The sequence below is a fragment of the Elgaria multicarinata genome, chromosome 4 (genome assembly GCF_023053635.1).
Source record: "Elgaria multicarinata webbii isolate HBS135686 ecotype San Diego chromosome 4, rElgMul1.1.pri, whole genome shotgun sequence".
Lineage (NCBI taxonomy): Eukaryota > Metazoa > Chordata > Lepidosauria > Squamata > Anguidae > Elgaria > Elgaria multicarinata.
Window position 1 is genome coordinate 137,193,933 of NC_086174.1, and position 16,859 is coordinate 137,210,791.

General features: G+C 42.5%; 1 protein-coding gene across 1 annotated transcript in view; it reads left to right on the top strand.

Annotated features, from left to right (window-relative positions):
- Nucleotides 1-2,015: 2,015 nt before the first annotated feature.
- Nucleotides 2,016-16,859, top strand: part of MFSD2B (MFSD2 lysolipid transporter B, sphingolipid) — a 48,766-nt gene continuing 33,922 nt past the window's right edge. The window contains exons 1-3 of the mRNA XM_063125485.1: nt 2,016-2,166; nt 14,434-14,594; nt 16,423-16,547. Of these exons, the coding sequence (XP_062981555.1) occupies nt 2,016-2,166; nt 14,434-14,594; nt 16,423-16,547 (437 nt within the window). The remainder of the gene's footprint in view (nt 2,167-14,433; nt 14,595-16,422; nt 16,548-16,859) is intronic.

The following is a 16,859-nucleotide window of genomic DNA, read 5'->3' on the forward strand; positions in this document are numbered from 1 at the left end:
GATTAAGGAGATGAGCCTCCTAAATCCATCATAGACGTGCCCTAGGATACTCTCCCTTCGGATGATCAAATTCGACATGACTTTAAAAGTATGTTTGAGTCCCATGGTTCGGATTCCCTACATTTTTTGTAAAAAATCAGCCGTGTGTCGTACTGAAAAGCACAATTTCTTGCTCTAAATTAATCCAGAGTAATTGCCCTCCTGATTAGGTACATAGAATAGCTAAGAAGCTCTGCTTCTCCCATAAAATATGTAGTGGATTGGTCAAACAAAAACAAACCATCATTTTGCCACTGTGAGTTTTCTAAAGAGTGGTTTCTAAAAAGTAGCCAAGTGATGTTGAGTAGGCTGCATTAACATTTTCTGAGTACAGTAAACCATTTTAAGAATAAGAGAAACAAAGAAAAAGTTCTTTGGAGTGTGCAAATACTCCAGTGTGTCTCCAAATATTGGATACTTTAATTCAAAATAGGATTATTTACAAAATATGATACACGGACTGATTTGTGTTTTAGAGCTTCTTCTTTTTTAAATCATATTACAATGCAATGTGCATGCTTACAGAAGTACCCATCTTATTGGCATATCTTCTTCACTACCTCCCATGATCCAAGCCCAGCAAACTAAGAGAGAGCGGAGAGGATGAGGGCGAGGGGAGGAGAGCTAGAATGGATAACCGGAATTGGGTGGTGAGAGAGACTGGTTTTTAAAAGGTTTTATCATTCAATGAGTAAGTGAGGGTATGAAGAATGACTATTAACTATCTTTTAATAAAAAACTTGCAGTTCACACACAGAGAGCCAGTGTGGTGTAGTGGCTAAGGTGTTGGACTGGGAGTCGGGAGATCCGGGTTCTAGTCCCCACTTGGCCATGGAAACCACTGGGTGACTCTGGGCCAGGCACAAACTCTCAGCCCAACCTACCTCACAGGGTTGTTGTTGTGAGGATAAAACGGAGAGGAGGACGGGGGAAGGCAAGATATAAATGCAATCATCACCATCATCTAAATATTTTACCTAGAAGTATGTTTCAGTGAGTTTAGCATGACAGGTTGCTATCTTATGCCCACTTAACTAGGAATAAGCCTAAACAAAATTAAAGAGATTTACAATTGCACTGTTAATTCCAGGTGAGAGTGCACAGGACTGGAGTTTTAAAACACTATGTTAACTCTCCAAAGAATAGCAGGGGGAAACACTGGATTATTATTATTATTATTATTTTAAAAATGATTAGTGCTCTAAAAATATATCACTTTCCAACAAGTGTTCTATTCTGTATTTTCTTGGAGAGTATTTATATTTTATTTCTATCCTATCTTTAGATCCAAAAGGATTCCAAGCTGGCTTAAAGTAAAAAAAAAATCAAAATCAAACTCAGTTGTATTACTTCTATTCCCTCCAACACCATGCATTGAAATGGGATAGTATATTTCCACCACCCCTCAACACCCCAGTTTGTATTAGAGGACTGTGGTTATTCCCATTGACTTTCCTCCAGTTACACTCCCCTGAAAATGGTTGTTCCCATTACATGCTTGTTTGCTTCTTATTGAAACCAATACTAGTCATTTGGTTGTTTAAGTCAGTACTGATTTAATTACTGAACTTCTAGACTGAGGCTCCAATGGGGCTTACATCTGCATAGACATACACAGGTTGGTACTGTTGGCGTACTATAGGAAATGTCTGGTCTTCCATACCCCCCCCCTTTTATTTGTAGATAGAACAAATAGTTCCATATATTTTAGAGAAATTCATTAGGATTTGTTTTGAGGAGAAAATAAAAGAGCATCCACCTGGTTAAAACTATACCCTAAAACAAAGTATTTATTTATTTACGTATTGTGTTTATATACTGTCTTTCTGACAAGCATGAGCAGTCGGATCGTATAGGCAAAGGTGGTAGTCTAGGGCACCAAGTTAAGTGGAGTGCCAAATTCTAGGGAAAAATAATAATAATGTACAAAATAATGTACAAAATAATATCAATTCTCATGCACATACAGAGGGAACATGACAGAGGCTGTGGAGGTGAGCGAGGGACTAACTGGGAATGGTGGTGCTAAGTTACGCCACCGACTTGCCTGCCTTTGGGACCCAGTCCTCCACGGAGAGACACAGGATAGTCTCCTGTTCCACTGCTGCTCCCAGTTGGCAGCAGGGAGTGAGAGCCCCTGCCTCCATCAGGGCAGCAACTTCTTTTTTGCCCTTGGAGGGCTGGGCCTAGGGCTGGATGCCCCTTCTTGGCCATGCTGGCTCAAGGATGCAACCAGGAGTTGTCTTCCAGGGATCCATTTCCCCCGACTGTGCTCATCTCCTTTGTTGTTTTATCAGACCTTCTGTGCTGATATAATACTTAGTTTTTTAAAAAATGGGGTGTGCGTTTTATTATAAATGATAATATTTCTGCTTCTGAATATGTGGTGTATGTGTGTGTTGCCTCTTCACTAAATGGAAAATAGAGGCAAAATGTTTACCAGAAATTTCAGCCTAGATCTGCCCTTGCCAATTGCATGGTTTGTGAAGGATGCCAGTTAGTTTAGGGTCAACCCTGCTGACAAGGCACTCAAACCAGTTCATAATTTAAATCACTAAAACAAATAATAATAATAATACCAAAGACAAAACAATAAAACAGCACAGGCTATTTCTGAGGCTATTGGTGGCCTCTTCAAGAGCTGGTGATGGCATGAACTGCCTTGCCTTCCAGATGTACAGGTTTTGTAGCAGGGGAGAAGTGGGGGAAGGGCTTTCCCAACTAACTTCAAGCTGTTGGTGCTCTTTCCTCCGGAGCAGACAGCATGAATTTCTTTCTCTGGGCTCTCCTCCTCCTCCTCCTCCTCCTCCTCCTCCTCCTCCTCCTCCTCCTCAATAGTGTGCTAACCACTGGGATGAAGATCATTCTAGGAATGAAATAAAAACAAGCTCCCTGTCCCCTCAAATAATCTATGATGCTCAAAATCTTAAAGGAGAGAAAAATACCCTTCAGAATAATTAAATATGGTCTATTACGGATTTTAAAGTCCATTCATTTCAAAAGTATCAGTATCTTTGTAACTGCATTTTAAGTGGGAATTAAAATAACTTCCAGTATAACGTAGTGCCTGTGGTTAATTAGTGGACAAACCAGTTTGTGAGTTGGGGACAGATAAATGGAATAGATAAATAAAGGTGGGGAGAGTACAGGAGGTCCAAAGTTATGTGGATTTCCGTGAGGGGATGCAAAAGGAACTGAAAATGGCTGAATTTGAAAAGGTGGGAACGCTTGAAACCATGTCATGTTTACTCATCAGGTTATGTCAGTGGGGCTATCTATGGGGTTTTAAAGCCCCGCGGTGGCTGCATGGTGGCTCTGCGTCGGCTATACGATGCAGCAGTCACCTCACAGCCACTGTGGGGCTTTTCTGCGAAGCTGCGCGATGGAAATGTTGGGGACCTGGATTTTCCTGCCTGAATGATGTCACTACTGCTCTTCCACTGTCTGTCCTTGCTCCAGCGCTGTTCCCGGACAGAAGGTGACCTGCGATTGGGAGCTGGGAGAGGGGCAGGGGGTGTTCCCGGCAAGCCGAATGGCTGCCGGAAAGCCTACACTGTCTCCTCCAGTGGTGCTTACTCACTGCCACCCCACAGCAGCAATACCTCAGGGTTTGGCAGCAGAGAGGAGCCAACATGGCGCTGTGAAGGCAGGGTCAAGGAGTTCTGTCGACTATAATTTTGCATGTGCAAATTAAGTTTAAAACTGCCATGTAAAAACATATAGTGGACCCTTTTTGGTGAAAGGTTTCTTGGGGTTTTAATGGAGGAAAGTTACTAGAAAGAATGTACAAAACTACCTGAAGGAAAAGATTCAAGAATTGGGGGAGGCGGGAACAGGTGTGCATAACTGCAAAGCTGAATGAGGAATTGCAAGGCTGAGTGTAATGTGGACAACAAGATGCAGTCAGTTTGAGAAGACTGAACAAGAAACGTCAATAAGATAAGTCCAAAACTTGAAGCAAAGGTGGTATAATTCAAGAATGTTGCCAACAGGTGAAGTAACAATCCAGGATTCAAGTGAAAAGGTGATGTCCTTTAGCACTGGAAAGATGAATTTCCAAGTGATAAGATGAGTCCCATTAATGTACAACCAGGATGCATTGTTAAAGGACATGTGTCTTGTACAAAGATATATTGTACAAAGATTTGGGGAAAACATATATGGAAAACCAACATCAGCAGATCTCTGAGGAAGATATAGACACCAGAGAAGCAGATGTGCACAGCATGCTTCCTGCTTCTGAGTATACCACCAGGGTTGGCCACCTGGTTCCATTGCTCCAACACTGGTAACTATTTGAGTGAATGTGACAAGTGCGAATGGATTGAAACTAGATATCGTTTCAATCCATTGTGCTAGATATTGCATTCAGTGACTCAGTGACTAGGTGTGGGCAATTGCAGTGAGGGATGCAACCACCGTGGCTGGTCACCCTGCTCCCGTGGCTGCTGTGTGCACAATTGTCATTTGCATTATTCTCTGTGCTGCAGCACGGGTTAGCTGTCGTCCGAACCTGGCACACATTTCAGGATGGGTACAACTCCTCCCCTGCCCTGCTGTGCCCTGAGTTTGGAAGACACACAGGGAATAATGGAAATGGTGGTCGTGGGGCCGGGGGAGGGGGAGCAGCCATGATGGTTGCTTCTCTCGCTGCGATCATCTGAACTTGCCCCAGGATGCCAGCAAATTGTAACAAGGCCCCTTCTCTTGAGCAATGTAAATTCACTCTGCACAGCTTTAGGACAACTGTTGAAAACTTCTTCTTTTTTAAAACTAGTGTTCGCCTTTGTCTTGGTGATAAGACTGGTGTGGAATTTTATCTGAGAGTCCCATGTTCTGTGGTTCCTTCCCATTCCTTTCAAACGACTGCTTTTTTGATCCTGGTCCTTCCTGATAATAATATATATATTTTTAAAGCATGTGAACGGGTAGATATTTGACTGGGAACTTTTGAAACTTAGTGCTTTAGCTGAAAATATTTCATTTTATATTATTTTGAGTATAATTTCTTGTTAATGTTCGAGATCATCCTCATGTTGTAAATCCTGCGCTATATCTACCTTCTAATGCAGAAGTCCTTAAAACTTGCTTGTAGGTTGTGATTAACGTAGTATTGTATTAGTGTATTGTTAATTAATAAAAAAAAACTTGCTTGTAGAAAACACATTTGAGTAGGCGTAAAGTTTAATGGAGTAAATAATAATAATAATAATAATAATAATATATTTATTTATTACCCTCTTGCCTTAGGCACAAGATCTCATGGATCATTGAAAGGAATGAAGCAGGTCCGTTGCATGCTTTGGGCCAGATATAGAATCATAGAATAGCAGAGTTGGAAGGGGCCTACAAGGCCATCGAGTCCAACCCCCTGGAATATGGGTTGGTAATGTGAAGATCAATATTGCAGAAGAGTTTGCGCCTCAGTTAGGTGGTTTAGCCCAGGCTGTAATTACGCCATCCTGTATTTATTATTATTTATTATTTATTTATATAGCACCATCTATTAATTTAAAATATTTATCAATCACCCTTCATTATCAAATCACAGGGTGGTGTACAAAATGTATTAAAAATAAAAGAAAAATACAAAGATAAAAACAACAACAAAGAAAATCTTTCATGGTAGGTATTTAAACCTGCAAATGCTTGCATGTACACATATGTTTTCAGCAGGCACCTAAACACAGTCAAGGATAGTGCCTGTGGCACTGCAGGAGGGAAGGAATTTCAAAGGCAGGATGGCACAACAGAAAAGGCCCTTCCTCTAGTTGCTGTCAGATATACCTAGTGAGGTGTTAGGACAACCAGGTGGCTGTGATCTGTAGAATTCAGTGAACTGGCAGGCTGATGTGGGAGATGGCACTCCCTAAAATTGCCTGGTTCCAAGTTGTTTAGGGACTTATATATCGGTAACATCACCTTGAATCTGGCCTGATATATTGACACCCAGTGCAGTTCTCTGAACAAAGGTGTATCATGCTTGGGGTAGTCTACCCCACTCAGTAACTTTACTGTCAAATTCTGCATTAGTTGCTGTTTCCGGACCACCCTGGATATCAAGGGTGTATAATTCTGTGAAATACATTTATATTGCTGCTTTATATAGATTCAAAGGAGTTGTTTAGTGTGCTGGGGCTCAGACCCTATGTCTGCCTTGTACTCAGTCTTTAGGGCAGGTTATTTGTCCTTTGCCGTGCTTCCCAGGACAGCCATTTTGTGGTGGTGTCCAAGGCAGTTTCTCAAATTGCCAAAAGTGTCCTTGGTCCAAAAAGGTTGCCTACCCCTGCTATATCCATTTTATTAGGGGGGGGGGACATTATTCAGGTATTCCCAAGGCTGACCGAAGACATTTCAATGCTTGAGGCGGAAAAGCTGAATGACTCCTCACCAGTAAAAACAAAATAAAATAGTGTAATAAATCACAATTTGCTACCCTTTCATCCTGCCCCAAATTTGATGCCTGAAGCAGCCTGATTCACTTAGCCCAATGGTAAGGCTGGCTTTGGGTTTGCCTAGGATTGTTTGAAATGTAGTTAATTAAAGATAACAATTTGAATGACAGTTTGAAAGAACAATATGAAGTGTTGAATTGAGGATGGCCTTTTCAGAAAGAGTTTTCTGTTCCTAACAGTTCTGTTCTGGTCATGTTGGGTGCTGTCAGCATATATGAGTGCATATTGTTTCCCTTCAAAACTTCCAGCAAAGGACCTATTCCTGTATTAGAAGATTTAGTTTTGAATGAGACAAGCACCAAAGTACAGAGAAATGTGAAGACTGTACCTTAAAAATAGAACCCCTATAATAAGTACTGTAAGTAATACTTATGAACTTATATTGCAATTGTAAAGTTACATAGCTGCAGCTAATAAAGGTTTTGTATATAAATATATATCTGAAGGCTGAACATCTTTGTTTGGTTCATTACTCAACAGATACACAGTACAGTATATCTACTCCCAATGGGCTTTGTTGTTGTTTATTCGTTCAGTCGCTTCCGACTCCTCGTGACTTCATGGACCAGCCCACGCCAGAGCTTTCTGTCGGCTGTCGCCACCCCTAGCTCCCCCAAGGTCAAGTCTGTCCCCTCCAGAATATCATCCATCCATCTTGCCCTTGGTCGGCCCCTCTTCCTTTTGCCTTCCACTTTCCCTAGCATCAGCCTCTTCTCCAGGGTATCCTGTCTTCTCATTATGTGGCCAAAGTACTTCAGTTTTGCCTTTAATACCATTCCCTCAAGTGAGCAGTCTGGCTTTATTTCCTGGAGTATGGACTGGTTTGATCTTCTTGCAGTCCATGGCACTCTCAGAATTTTCCTCCAACACCACAGTTCAAAAGCAGCTATCTTCCTTCGCTCAGCTTTCCTTATGGTCCAGCTCTCGCAGCCATAGGTTACTACGGGCAATACCATTGCTTTAACTATGCGGACCTTTGTTGTCAGTGTGGTGTCTCTGCTCTTAACTATTTTATCAAGATTTGTCATTGCTCTCCTCCCAAGAAGTAAACGTCTTCTGATTTCCTGGCTGCAGTCAGCATCTGCAGTAATCTTTGCACCCAGAAATACAAAGTCTGTCACTGCCTCCACGTTTTCTCCCTCTATTTGCCAGTTATCCATCAAGCTGGTTGCCATAATCTTGGTTTTTTTGAGGTTTAACTGCAACCCAGCTTTTGCACTTTCTTCTTTCACCTTCGTCATAAGACTCCTCAGCTCCTCCTCACTTTCAGCCATCAAAGTGGTGTCATCTGCATATCTGAGATTGTTAATGTTTCTTCCTGCGATTTTAACTCCAGCCTTGGATTCGTCAAGCCCAGCACGTCGCATGATGTGTTCTGCATACAAGTTGAATAGGTAAGGTGAGAGTATACAACCCTGCCGTACTCCTTTCCCAATCTTAAACCAGTCCGTTGTTCCATGGTCTGTTCTTACCATTGCTCCTCCTCTCATGCAAGCACTGAGTCATTACTGACTTTTGGAGGGACGGCAGCTTTCGCTGATGTTTTCTTGGCAGGCCTTATAGCGGGGTGGTTTGCCGTTGCCTTCCCTGGCCGTTATTACCTTTCCCCCAGCTAACTGGGTACTCATTTTACCGACCTCGGGAGTATGGACGGCTGAGTCGACCCGAGCCGGCTGCCTGAAACCAGCTTCCGCTGGGATCAAACTCAGGCCGTGGGGAGAGTTTCAGCTTCAGAAACTGCTGCTTTACCGCTCTTGTTCGTTATACAGATTCCTCAGGAGGCAGACAAGATGACTTGGTATCCCCATACCACCAAGAACTTGACACAGTTTGTTATGATCCACACAGTCAAAGGCTTTAGAATAGTCAATAAAACAGAAATAGATGTTTTTCTGGAACTCCCTGGCTTTCTTCATTATCCAGCGGATATTGGCAATTTGGTCTCTAGTTCCTCTGCCTTTTCTAAACCCAGCTTGTACATCTGGCAATTCTCGCTCCATGAATTGCTGGAGTCTACCTTGCAGGATCTTGAGCATTACCTTGCTGGCATGTGAAATAAGTGCCACTGTACGATAGTTTGAACATTCTTTAGTGTTTCCTTTTTTTGGTATGGGGATATAAGTTGATTTTTTCCAGTCTGATGGCCATTCTTGTGTTTTCCAAATTTGCTGGCATATGGCATGCATCACCTTGACAGCATCATCTTGCAGTATTTTAAACAGTTCAGCTGGGATACCGTCGTCTCCTGCTGCCTTGTTATTAGCAATGCTTCTTAAGGCCCATTCAACCTCACTCTTCAGGATGTCTGGCTCTAACTCACTGACCACACCGTCTGAGCTATCCTCGATATTATTATCCTTCCTATACAGATCTTCCGTATTTTCTTGCCACCTTTTCTTGATCTCTTCTGTTTCTGTTAGGTCCTTGCCATCTTTGTTTTTGATCATACCCATTTTTATCTAGAATTTACCTCCAATGTTTCTAATTTTCTGGAAGAGGTCTCTTGTCCTTCCTATTCTATTGTCTTCTTCCACTTCCGCGCATTGCTTGTTTAAAAATAATTCCTTATCTCTTCTGGCTAACCTCTGGAATTTTGCATTTAATTGGGCATATCTCCCCCTATCACTGTTGCCTTTTGCGTTCCTTCTTTCTTGGGCTACTTCTAGTGTCTCAGCAGACAGCCATCTTGCCTTCTTGGTTTTCTTTTTCTTTGGGATGTTTTTTGTTGCCACCTCTTGGACAATGTTGCGAACTTCTGTCCATAGTTCTTCCGGGACCCTATCTACTAAATCTAGTCCCTTAAATCTATTCTTCACTTCCACTGCATATTCATTAGGAATATTAGTGAGCTCATATCTAACTGATCTGTGGGTCTTCCCTATTCTCTAGGATTCCAGCCAAATTGTATTCCAGTAAATAGGGGAATGAAGCAAGAATGTGTCTTGTCTCACTTTTTGTTTTACATTTTATATAAATGACTTACAGTTAATTCCTAACTCCCAGAACTGCTTGCTGGAGAGGGTTGGGGTGGAGCAGAGGAGGTCTAGCTGCAGAGGGCCACCTCCACCCTGGGTTGCCCGGTTACTCCCATGGAAAGCTCTCTGGATGTAAAGCCACCATCAGTGGTGTTCTTCCTGGCAGTAGGCCCCCAAACTAAGCATTCCAGGGGCAGCCTGGGAACCCTTGGATCCAAGGCCCCTCAGTTCTCCCTGAGGCTCAGGATTGTACTGATAGTTTCCTTTCTGATGGAATTAACAGCAATCAGCAGCAATTTGCAGCATTTTATACTATTTCATTTCATTTTATAAATTGTTCTTTTTAATTTGTGCCTGGGGAGCTTAGGGGGGCAAGGGTGTGCCCACATAACTCTGGTCACGGGTAGGGGGAGATATGGTCATGGGGGAACAACAGGCCAGATGAGGAGGAGAAGGGCTAGATTTCTTCCAGATATCCCCTCTTCTGGTTCTTTCCCCAACCGGCTGGTTCCTGGCAGCCTTACCAGCTTGCCCTCAGGTTGGTGCTGCTGCTGCTGCTGAATGCCAGGTTGGTCCAAAACAAAAGCTCCCTCATCCATGATCTGATTATGGATGAGGGGGCGAACCTGGTATGTATCACTGAGACCTGGTTGGGTGAACTGGGAGGGGTTACTCTCACCCAGCTTTGCCCTCCTGGGTACATGGTGCAGTACCAGCACCAACTTGAGGGCCGGGGAGGGGGAGGTTGCTTTGGTCTATAGAAATATGATCTCCCTCTCTAGGCTTCTTGTTCATTCTAGTGCAGGACTAGAGTGTCCCTACTTTGTGTATCTGAGATTCTGCTGGGATTCACCCAGCTGCCCATCAGTCTCCCTGCCTGAACTGATGGAGGTTGTCTTGGATTTGGTGTTGAGGACCCCCAAGATGGTGGTTCTGGGGGAGCTCAACTTCCATGATGAGGCTGTTGTATCCAGAGCAGCTCAGGACTTCATGGCTGCCGTAACAACCATGGGGCTGTCTCAACATGTCATTGGCCCAACGCATGCAAAAGGACACACACTTGATCTGGCTTTCTTGACTGGACAGGAGGAGGGTGCTCTGAAAATGGAGGAAGTATGGTCAGATCACTTTCTATTGAGGTTTAGACTCTCAGTGGCTTTTCCCCTCCACAAGGGTGGGGTGCCTAAAATGGTCCACCCCTGGAGGCTAATAGACTCCAATGGATTCTAGAGGGCTCTGGGGGATTTTCCTGCTGGTATGGCTGGTGCTCCTGTCGAAACCCAGGTTGATCTGTGGAATGCAGAGATGACTCGGGCAGCTGACATGATTGCACCCAAGCACCCTTCTCCCTCTGAGCAGAGCCTGGCCAGCTCCTTGGCATACACCTGAACTGAGGGCAATGAAGAGAGGGGAGACGGCTAGAATGCGGTTGCAGGAAAAGTTGTGCTGAGTCTGATTGAACATGGGCTAGAGCTCAGGACTGAACCTACTCTGTGGCGGGGAGGATGGCAGAGACAGTTCTTTTCCACCTTGCGTTTTCGAAGTGTCATCCAGGGCAGCTTTTCCAGGTAGTTCATGGCCTGCTACACATTCGGCCAAGGCAAGAGACTGAGGAACCCTCTGTAGCACACTGTGATGAGTTTGCAAGGCACTTTGAAGATAAAGTTGCTCAGATTCGTCAGGAATTGGACACCACATTTAATGTAGTTTCACTAGTAGAGGCGTTCAGAGCACCTTCTGGTCCAGTTTTATTGGATGAGTTTCAGATACTGAGGCCCGAGGATCCAGAACTGTCACCTGAGGTGCAGGTGGACTCAGTGGCAAGGAACACCTTTTATCAGCTTAGGCTGATATACCAACTGCACCCTTATTTGGACAGTTATCTACACTCTGATAACCTCTCGTCTGGACTACTGCAATGTGTTATACGTGGGGCTGCTTTTGAAAATGGTCCAGAAACTTCAGCTGGTACAAAATAGGGCAGCGAGACTGTTAACAGGGACTGGCCAATGAGACCACATTACGCCAGTCCTTTTCCAGCTTCACTGGCTGCCAGTCCAGGTCCAGGCCTGATTCAAAGTGCTGGTATTAACATTCAGAGCCCTAAACAGCTCAGAGCCAGGTTATCTGAAGGAATGCCTCCTCCTATATGTACTTGCCTGGACACTAAGATCATCTTCAGGGGGTTCTTCTCTGTGAGCCCCTGCCAAAGGAAGTGAGGCAGGTGGCTACCAGGAGGAGGGCTTTCTCTGCTGTGGCACCCCGGCTGCGGAATGAGCTCCCAAGAGAGGTTCGCCTGCCACCTACTGTGGCGTTACACCCCACAAGTCAGTTCCCTAATGCATGTCTAGCATTTGTAAGTTTGGTGTGTTTAGAATGTTGACCTGAGTGGGCGGAGTTAGAATGTCTTGGGAGGGGGAGGAGTGATATAAAAGGGAACGACTGAGGGGATTATGAGCTCTCTGTATGTTAGCTCTTGGTGTGTAGAGTACTTGGGTTCTGGAGAATTTGAGGTTCAGTGTAGAGAGTGGTGTCTTTTGAGGGTGGAGTGCAGATAGTCAGTTGGTGTATAATAATCAATACTGATAATAAAGAAAGTTCAAGAGTGAATGTGTGAGAGAAAAGAAAACGTGTATGAGAAGAGTGAAAGGATTGGATGAGAGGTTTTAAAAATGTTTTTTTTAAAATGTTTTATTATGAAACAAAGCTTGTGAACTTCTAAAATAAAATTTTAATCAGTTTGTTATTATTATTATTATTATTATTATTATTATTTATATAGCACCATCAATGTACATGGTGCTGTACAGAGTAAAACAGTAAATAGCAAGGCCCTGCCGCATAGGCTTACAATCTAATAAAATCATAGTAAAACAATAAGGAGGGGAAGAGAATGCCAACAGGCACAGGGTAGGGTAAGCAGGCACAGGATGCCTGACTGAAAGGATTAAATTAAATCTGTACATCCTTACCTTATGATTACTGTAAAGTATATTTATATGGGATTGTAGCTGTATTTGTCCAAGTAGACACACTTTATAGAAATATGCTGCCATTTAAAGGAGAAAATAGTCCCCCTTCCCTCAGTATAAGCTATCACTAGCATTTGGCTCCTATAACCACAAAAATCCCACGTGTCTGTTTGGCATTTATCATCTGCAGTTATTTACATTTAACACCCACTCTGACAATAATTCACCTCAGTACATATAATCCACAGCACTTTAATTTATTACTGAACTCCTTCCAATTTAACCCCTTTCTCCACATAGTTTGGAGAAAGGCGGTGTCTCACCTCAGGCTCCTCAAGTGGTGGGGCTTAACTTGAGTGTCCGCGGCCAGGCCTGTTGTTCAGAGCCTGTGTCGTAGCACCTATGTTATACTCTTTTCGATGCCAGGTGAAGATCTTATTGTCCCAGTATTTTAATAGTTCATCATCTTAGTATTTTAACTTTCTGTTTTAAATCTGTATTTTAAATTTGTATCAATCTCTGCATTGCTGCTCGGTTTTCCCTGGTTGTGCTTTAATATTGTTTCATATTGTGTTTTATTCTGTTGTTTGTTTTATACTCTTGTTTATTTTATACTTCATGTGTGATGGTTTTAATTTTTGTGAACTGCCCAGAGAGCTTCGGCTATTGGGTGGTATAGAAATGCAATAAATAAATAAATAAATAAATTTTTGTTTTGTTTTTTAATTCCAGAGATAGAAGAAAAAGCTAAGTCCGCCCCATGCCTGGTCACCAGAATTGAATTCTTGGTTGCCATGGCAAACATATTTGTGTATATCTGCTTAAAGCAGATTCAGACATGTTGTTTTTCTGTCATGACCTGAGTAAATTTCCATTGAGGGGAGGGAGGAAGCACTTAATGCATTCAGCTGTTTTAAATGGGAAGTATAGCAAAATTCTCTATAATTCATATAATGGTATTTGTGGATTCTTTAGTTGCCTGACCTGTTTGTTAGTGCTGATAAAAGGAAGATACAGTAAGTTGTTGGTGTTTTTGCAATAGCAGCAGCAAACAGTATCTACTGTTGTATTTTGCGAGTCCTGCTAATTCACCAAATAAGATGTATATTCTTGAACCATGAAAATGACAAACTTAATTGTGAATTAATAGTAAATATTTCTGTGTTTGCCGCTTTGTCTGTAGCCAAATAAATAGCCCATTAATTGCTACTTACCCACTGTGGCAAATTCTGTTCCTGACTGAAGAACTTTAAAGAATAGCGCGGCAACAAGGCAGAGGTCAAAATCGCAGCTGCATATCAGGGAAAAAGAGTAGGTGGGATGGAGCTCTATAACTGGCCAGGACAATTTTTTTCTGATCTTTTGGAAACCGCCAGCTGAGCTCTAATAATAATATAAATGGAATCTAAATATCCAGAATAACAAAATGGTTCTAAATGGTTACTGTCACTGTTTTACTTATTTCTCTTTAATTTCTTTCATACAGGAAGTAATGGAAGTAATACATGGTAGCCCTGTGAGAACTGGGATTACCCACTTCCCATTTAGATAAATAGAAGAGATTTCAGTAGGAGTGTGTTATGTGTGTGTGTGAGAGAGAGAGAGTGAGGGAGGGAGAGAGAGAGAGAGAGAGAGAGAGAGAGAAATAGTGTGTCTGTGTTTCTGTATGTGCAGTGATAAATATGATGTAGCAACAAAAAATACCTTAAAACAAAGTAAGCCATGTTGGTACCTAAGAAAAATGGCAAAAGCCACCGTCAGACAATACCTTTTATTGGGACCAAGCAAAACTGCACAAAATTGTGGGCAACCTTTCAGGGTCTCCAGATCTCTTCATCCGACGAGATGTTGTAGAAAGCACAGAGGGTTGGGAAGAGGAGGAAAACTGACCTGAAGGTACAGTCATAAAATCTGCATGTTTTCAGAGTCTTAAGATGGAACGTAGGAGGACACATATATTTTGCACTTGATCCTGACCTGCACTTTTTCCAGAAAGTTCTCTCTTTGGATTTTGTTCACCTTTTCAGCTCAAAGATGAAGAAAAGCTCTCAGTGTGCAGCAAATTGTGTTACGGTATTGGGGGTGCTCCAAACCACATTGCTGGCAGTGCCACCTCCTTCTATCTGCAAATCTTTCTCTTGGATATAGCTCATGTAAGTTGTTTGGGAAACTTAAATTATCTCGAACTCCACATTTAAGTAAGAAAATGTCATCCTTGGTAATGTCATATGTGTTAACTTTGTGTTTGGATAATTCAGCTTTCTTACACATCTTCAGTTAGGATAAGCCAAGGAAACACTTGGTGAACTTATTAGTAATTTTGTCTCCTTATAACAAGTGAGAGCCAGTGAGGAATTGTTGGGTGAGAGGAAGTGTTGAACCTCATCTCCCCCAATGAATGGATGATTAAAGGGGAGAATTAGGCTTTGAGAAAGTTTTTCAGATGATTCCCCCACCCCCGCACACCACTTAGGCAGCAAAAGGAGGTTTGAACCTGCCCATCTCCCGTCCATGCCCACAATAACCATGCGGTTGCACTTTCTTGTCTGCCAAGCCCCTGATAAGCATTTTAGGAGCCTGCCAAATTAATATGGATCCCCAAACCAGTTTCCAGAGTGCAGATGGTCATTGGGATACGATAATAAAAATACCTAAACTATGAAATTTTACTTGCAGAGGTTTGGAGAGTGTTTTGATGAATCCTTTCTGAAGACCGGTAAACACACATTACAGCCACTCTGTGGAGGTTCCTTTAAATCAGGAAGGCACAACCTTTGCAGCTCTAAGGGCTGAATCCAGTGATGGCAGGGTGCCTGGGGACCGCACATGTGTGCATGTGCATACACACATGCATGCATACACATGGGCAGGGTGGAGGCTTTAACCTACACCCCCCCCATCCCAGAGATTCACAGTTGCTGAGGGAGGAGGACTTTAGGCTCCTTCCTTTTCCAATGACCCAGATGGGCCATGGGGCCTGCACAACAGGCACCTGAGGTTTTGCACCTCTGATCTGAATCAATCTAAGTGGCAGTTGTCTCCCGCACAAGTGAGTCTAATTGCTCCATCCCAAGTCAGACCTTTGGACAAATTTGGGATAAAATGGTCAATTGTGTGCACTCCTGGGAGTTTGTCAATTGCCTGACTGGCGTGGTTACTGCCTACCAACATTGCCAGGGTGTCATGAGAAGCAACACTCACACTCTTCAGGTAGGGTCTCTGTCAATCCTCAAATACTGGGTAGCAGTGATGTGTTACAGTGCAGACCAAGTGCTTTGCTTGTCTTTTATATACCATCATAATTTTGTACTTTAGGTAGAAAGCTGCCCAAAAAGCTTCTGAATTGGAACTCCGTTTTTTTCTGCTTTCCAGTGAAATGAAACGGTGCGTTCCAACCAAATAGGTGAAGGAGAAGGGCCTTGGACAGAAATGTCTTGACTGACAAAATTTCAGTGACAAGAGTGTGCACAAATCTAGCAGCACCTTTTCACAACCTATTAACAAGAGTTAGGTTTTAGTTCAGCATTTGTCAATCTTTATTCTAGAAAGGCATTAATTTTCCTCTTACTTTGGTTGTCATTTCACATGCCATCTGATAGTTGTCCGTGGAGAGTGGTTTAAGAACCATTATGCTATTTCATTGACTGTAAACATAGTGCTGGTTTGTTCCTCTCTGGTGACAGGGAGTTATCTGTTTGGTAACATCCAGCAGCAACTAGCATGTTGTGTGAGGTGCATACTTATTTAAACACTTACCTTAACGTTCTTTAAATAACTCTGGGGCAGCTTTCAAACCCATCAACTGGTGCAAAATCATACCATAGAACCATCTAGCAACAAAAGAAAGAAGAACTCAATAATCAAAATCTTACCATGTTTTTTATAATGCCCTGCAGTGTGTTTTTTTGTAGTTATTTGTACTGTTGGGTTCTTTTGGTGAATATGTCTCACTTAAGGTGGCTGTGATATTTGGTCTTTCAGATTACTCCATTTCATGCCTCTTTGGTGCAATTCATTGGCAAAGCCATGGGAGCAGTTGCAGATCCTGTTGCAGGCTTTTTTATTGGTCAAAGCAAATGGACCAGAATTGGCCGACTCAAGCCTTGGTAAATATGCTAGCAATTTGGTTTCTTTCTTCTTTGCTGATTGAATATAACATATATTATCTTATGTATTCTAAATGCATGTCCAGTTCTTGGACAGTATGGATTTTAAGGAACATGTTGTTGTTTAAAAGTTCCCATTTTCAAACATAAATAGAATTTTGCAGTTATAAATAAAATGTACCCCTGAAAAGAACATTTCTTTGGTCAGTTGACAGATCAATGAGGTTTGAATCCAGTACAGAGATAGGAGGAAACTTATACTCCTTGATTTTAAGTGAGCTTAAATTACCACGTCTCCAGCAAAGGAGATCG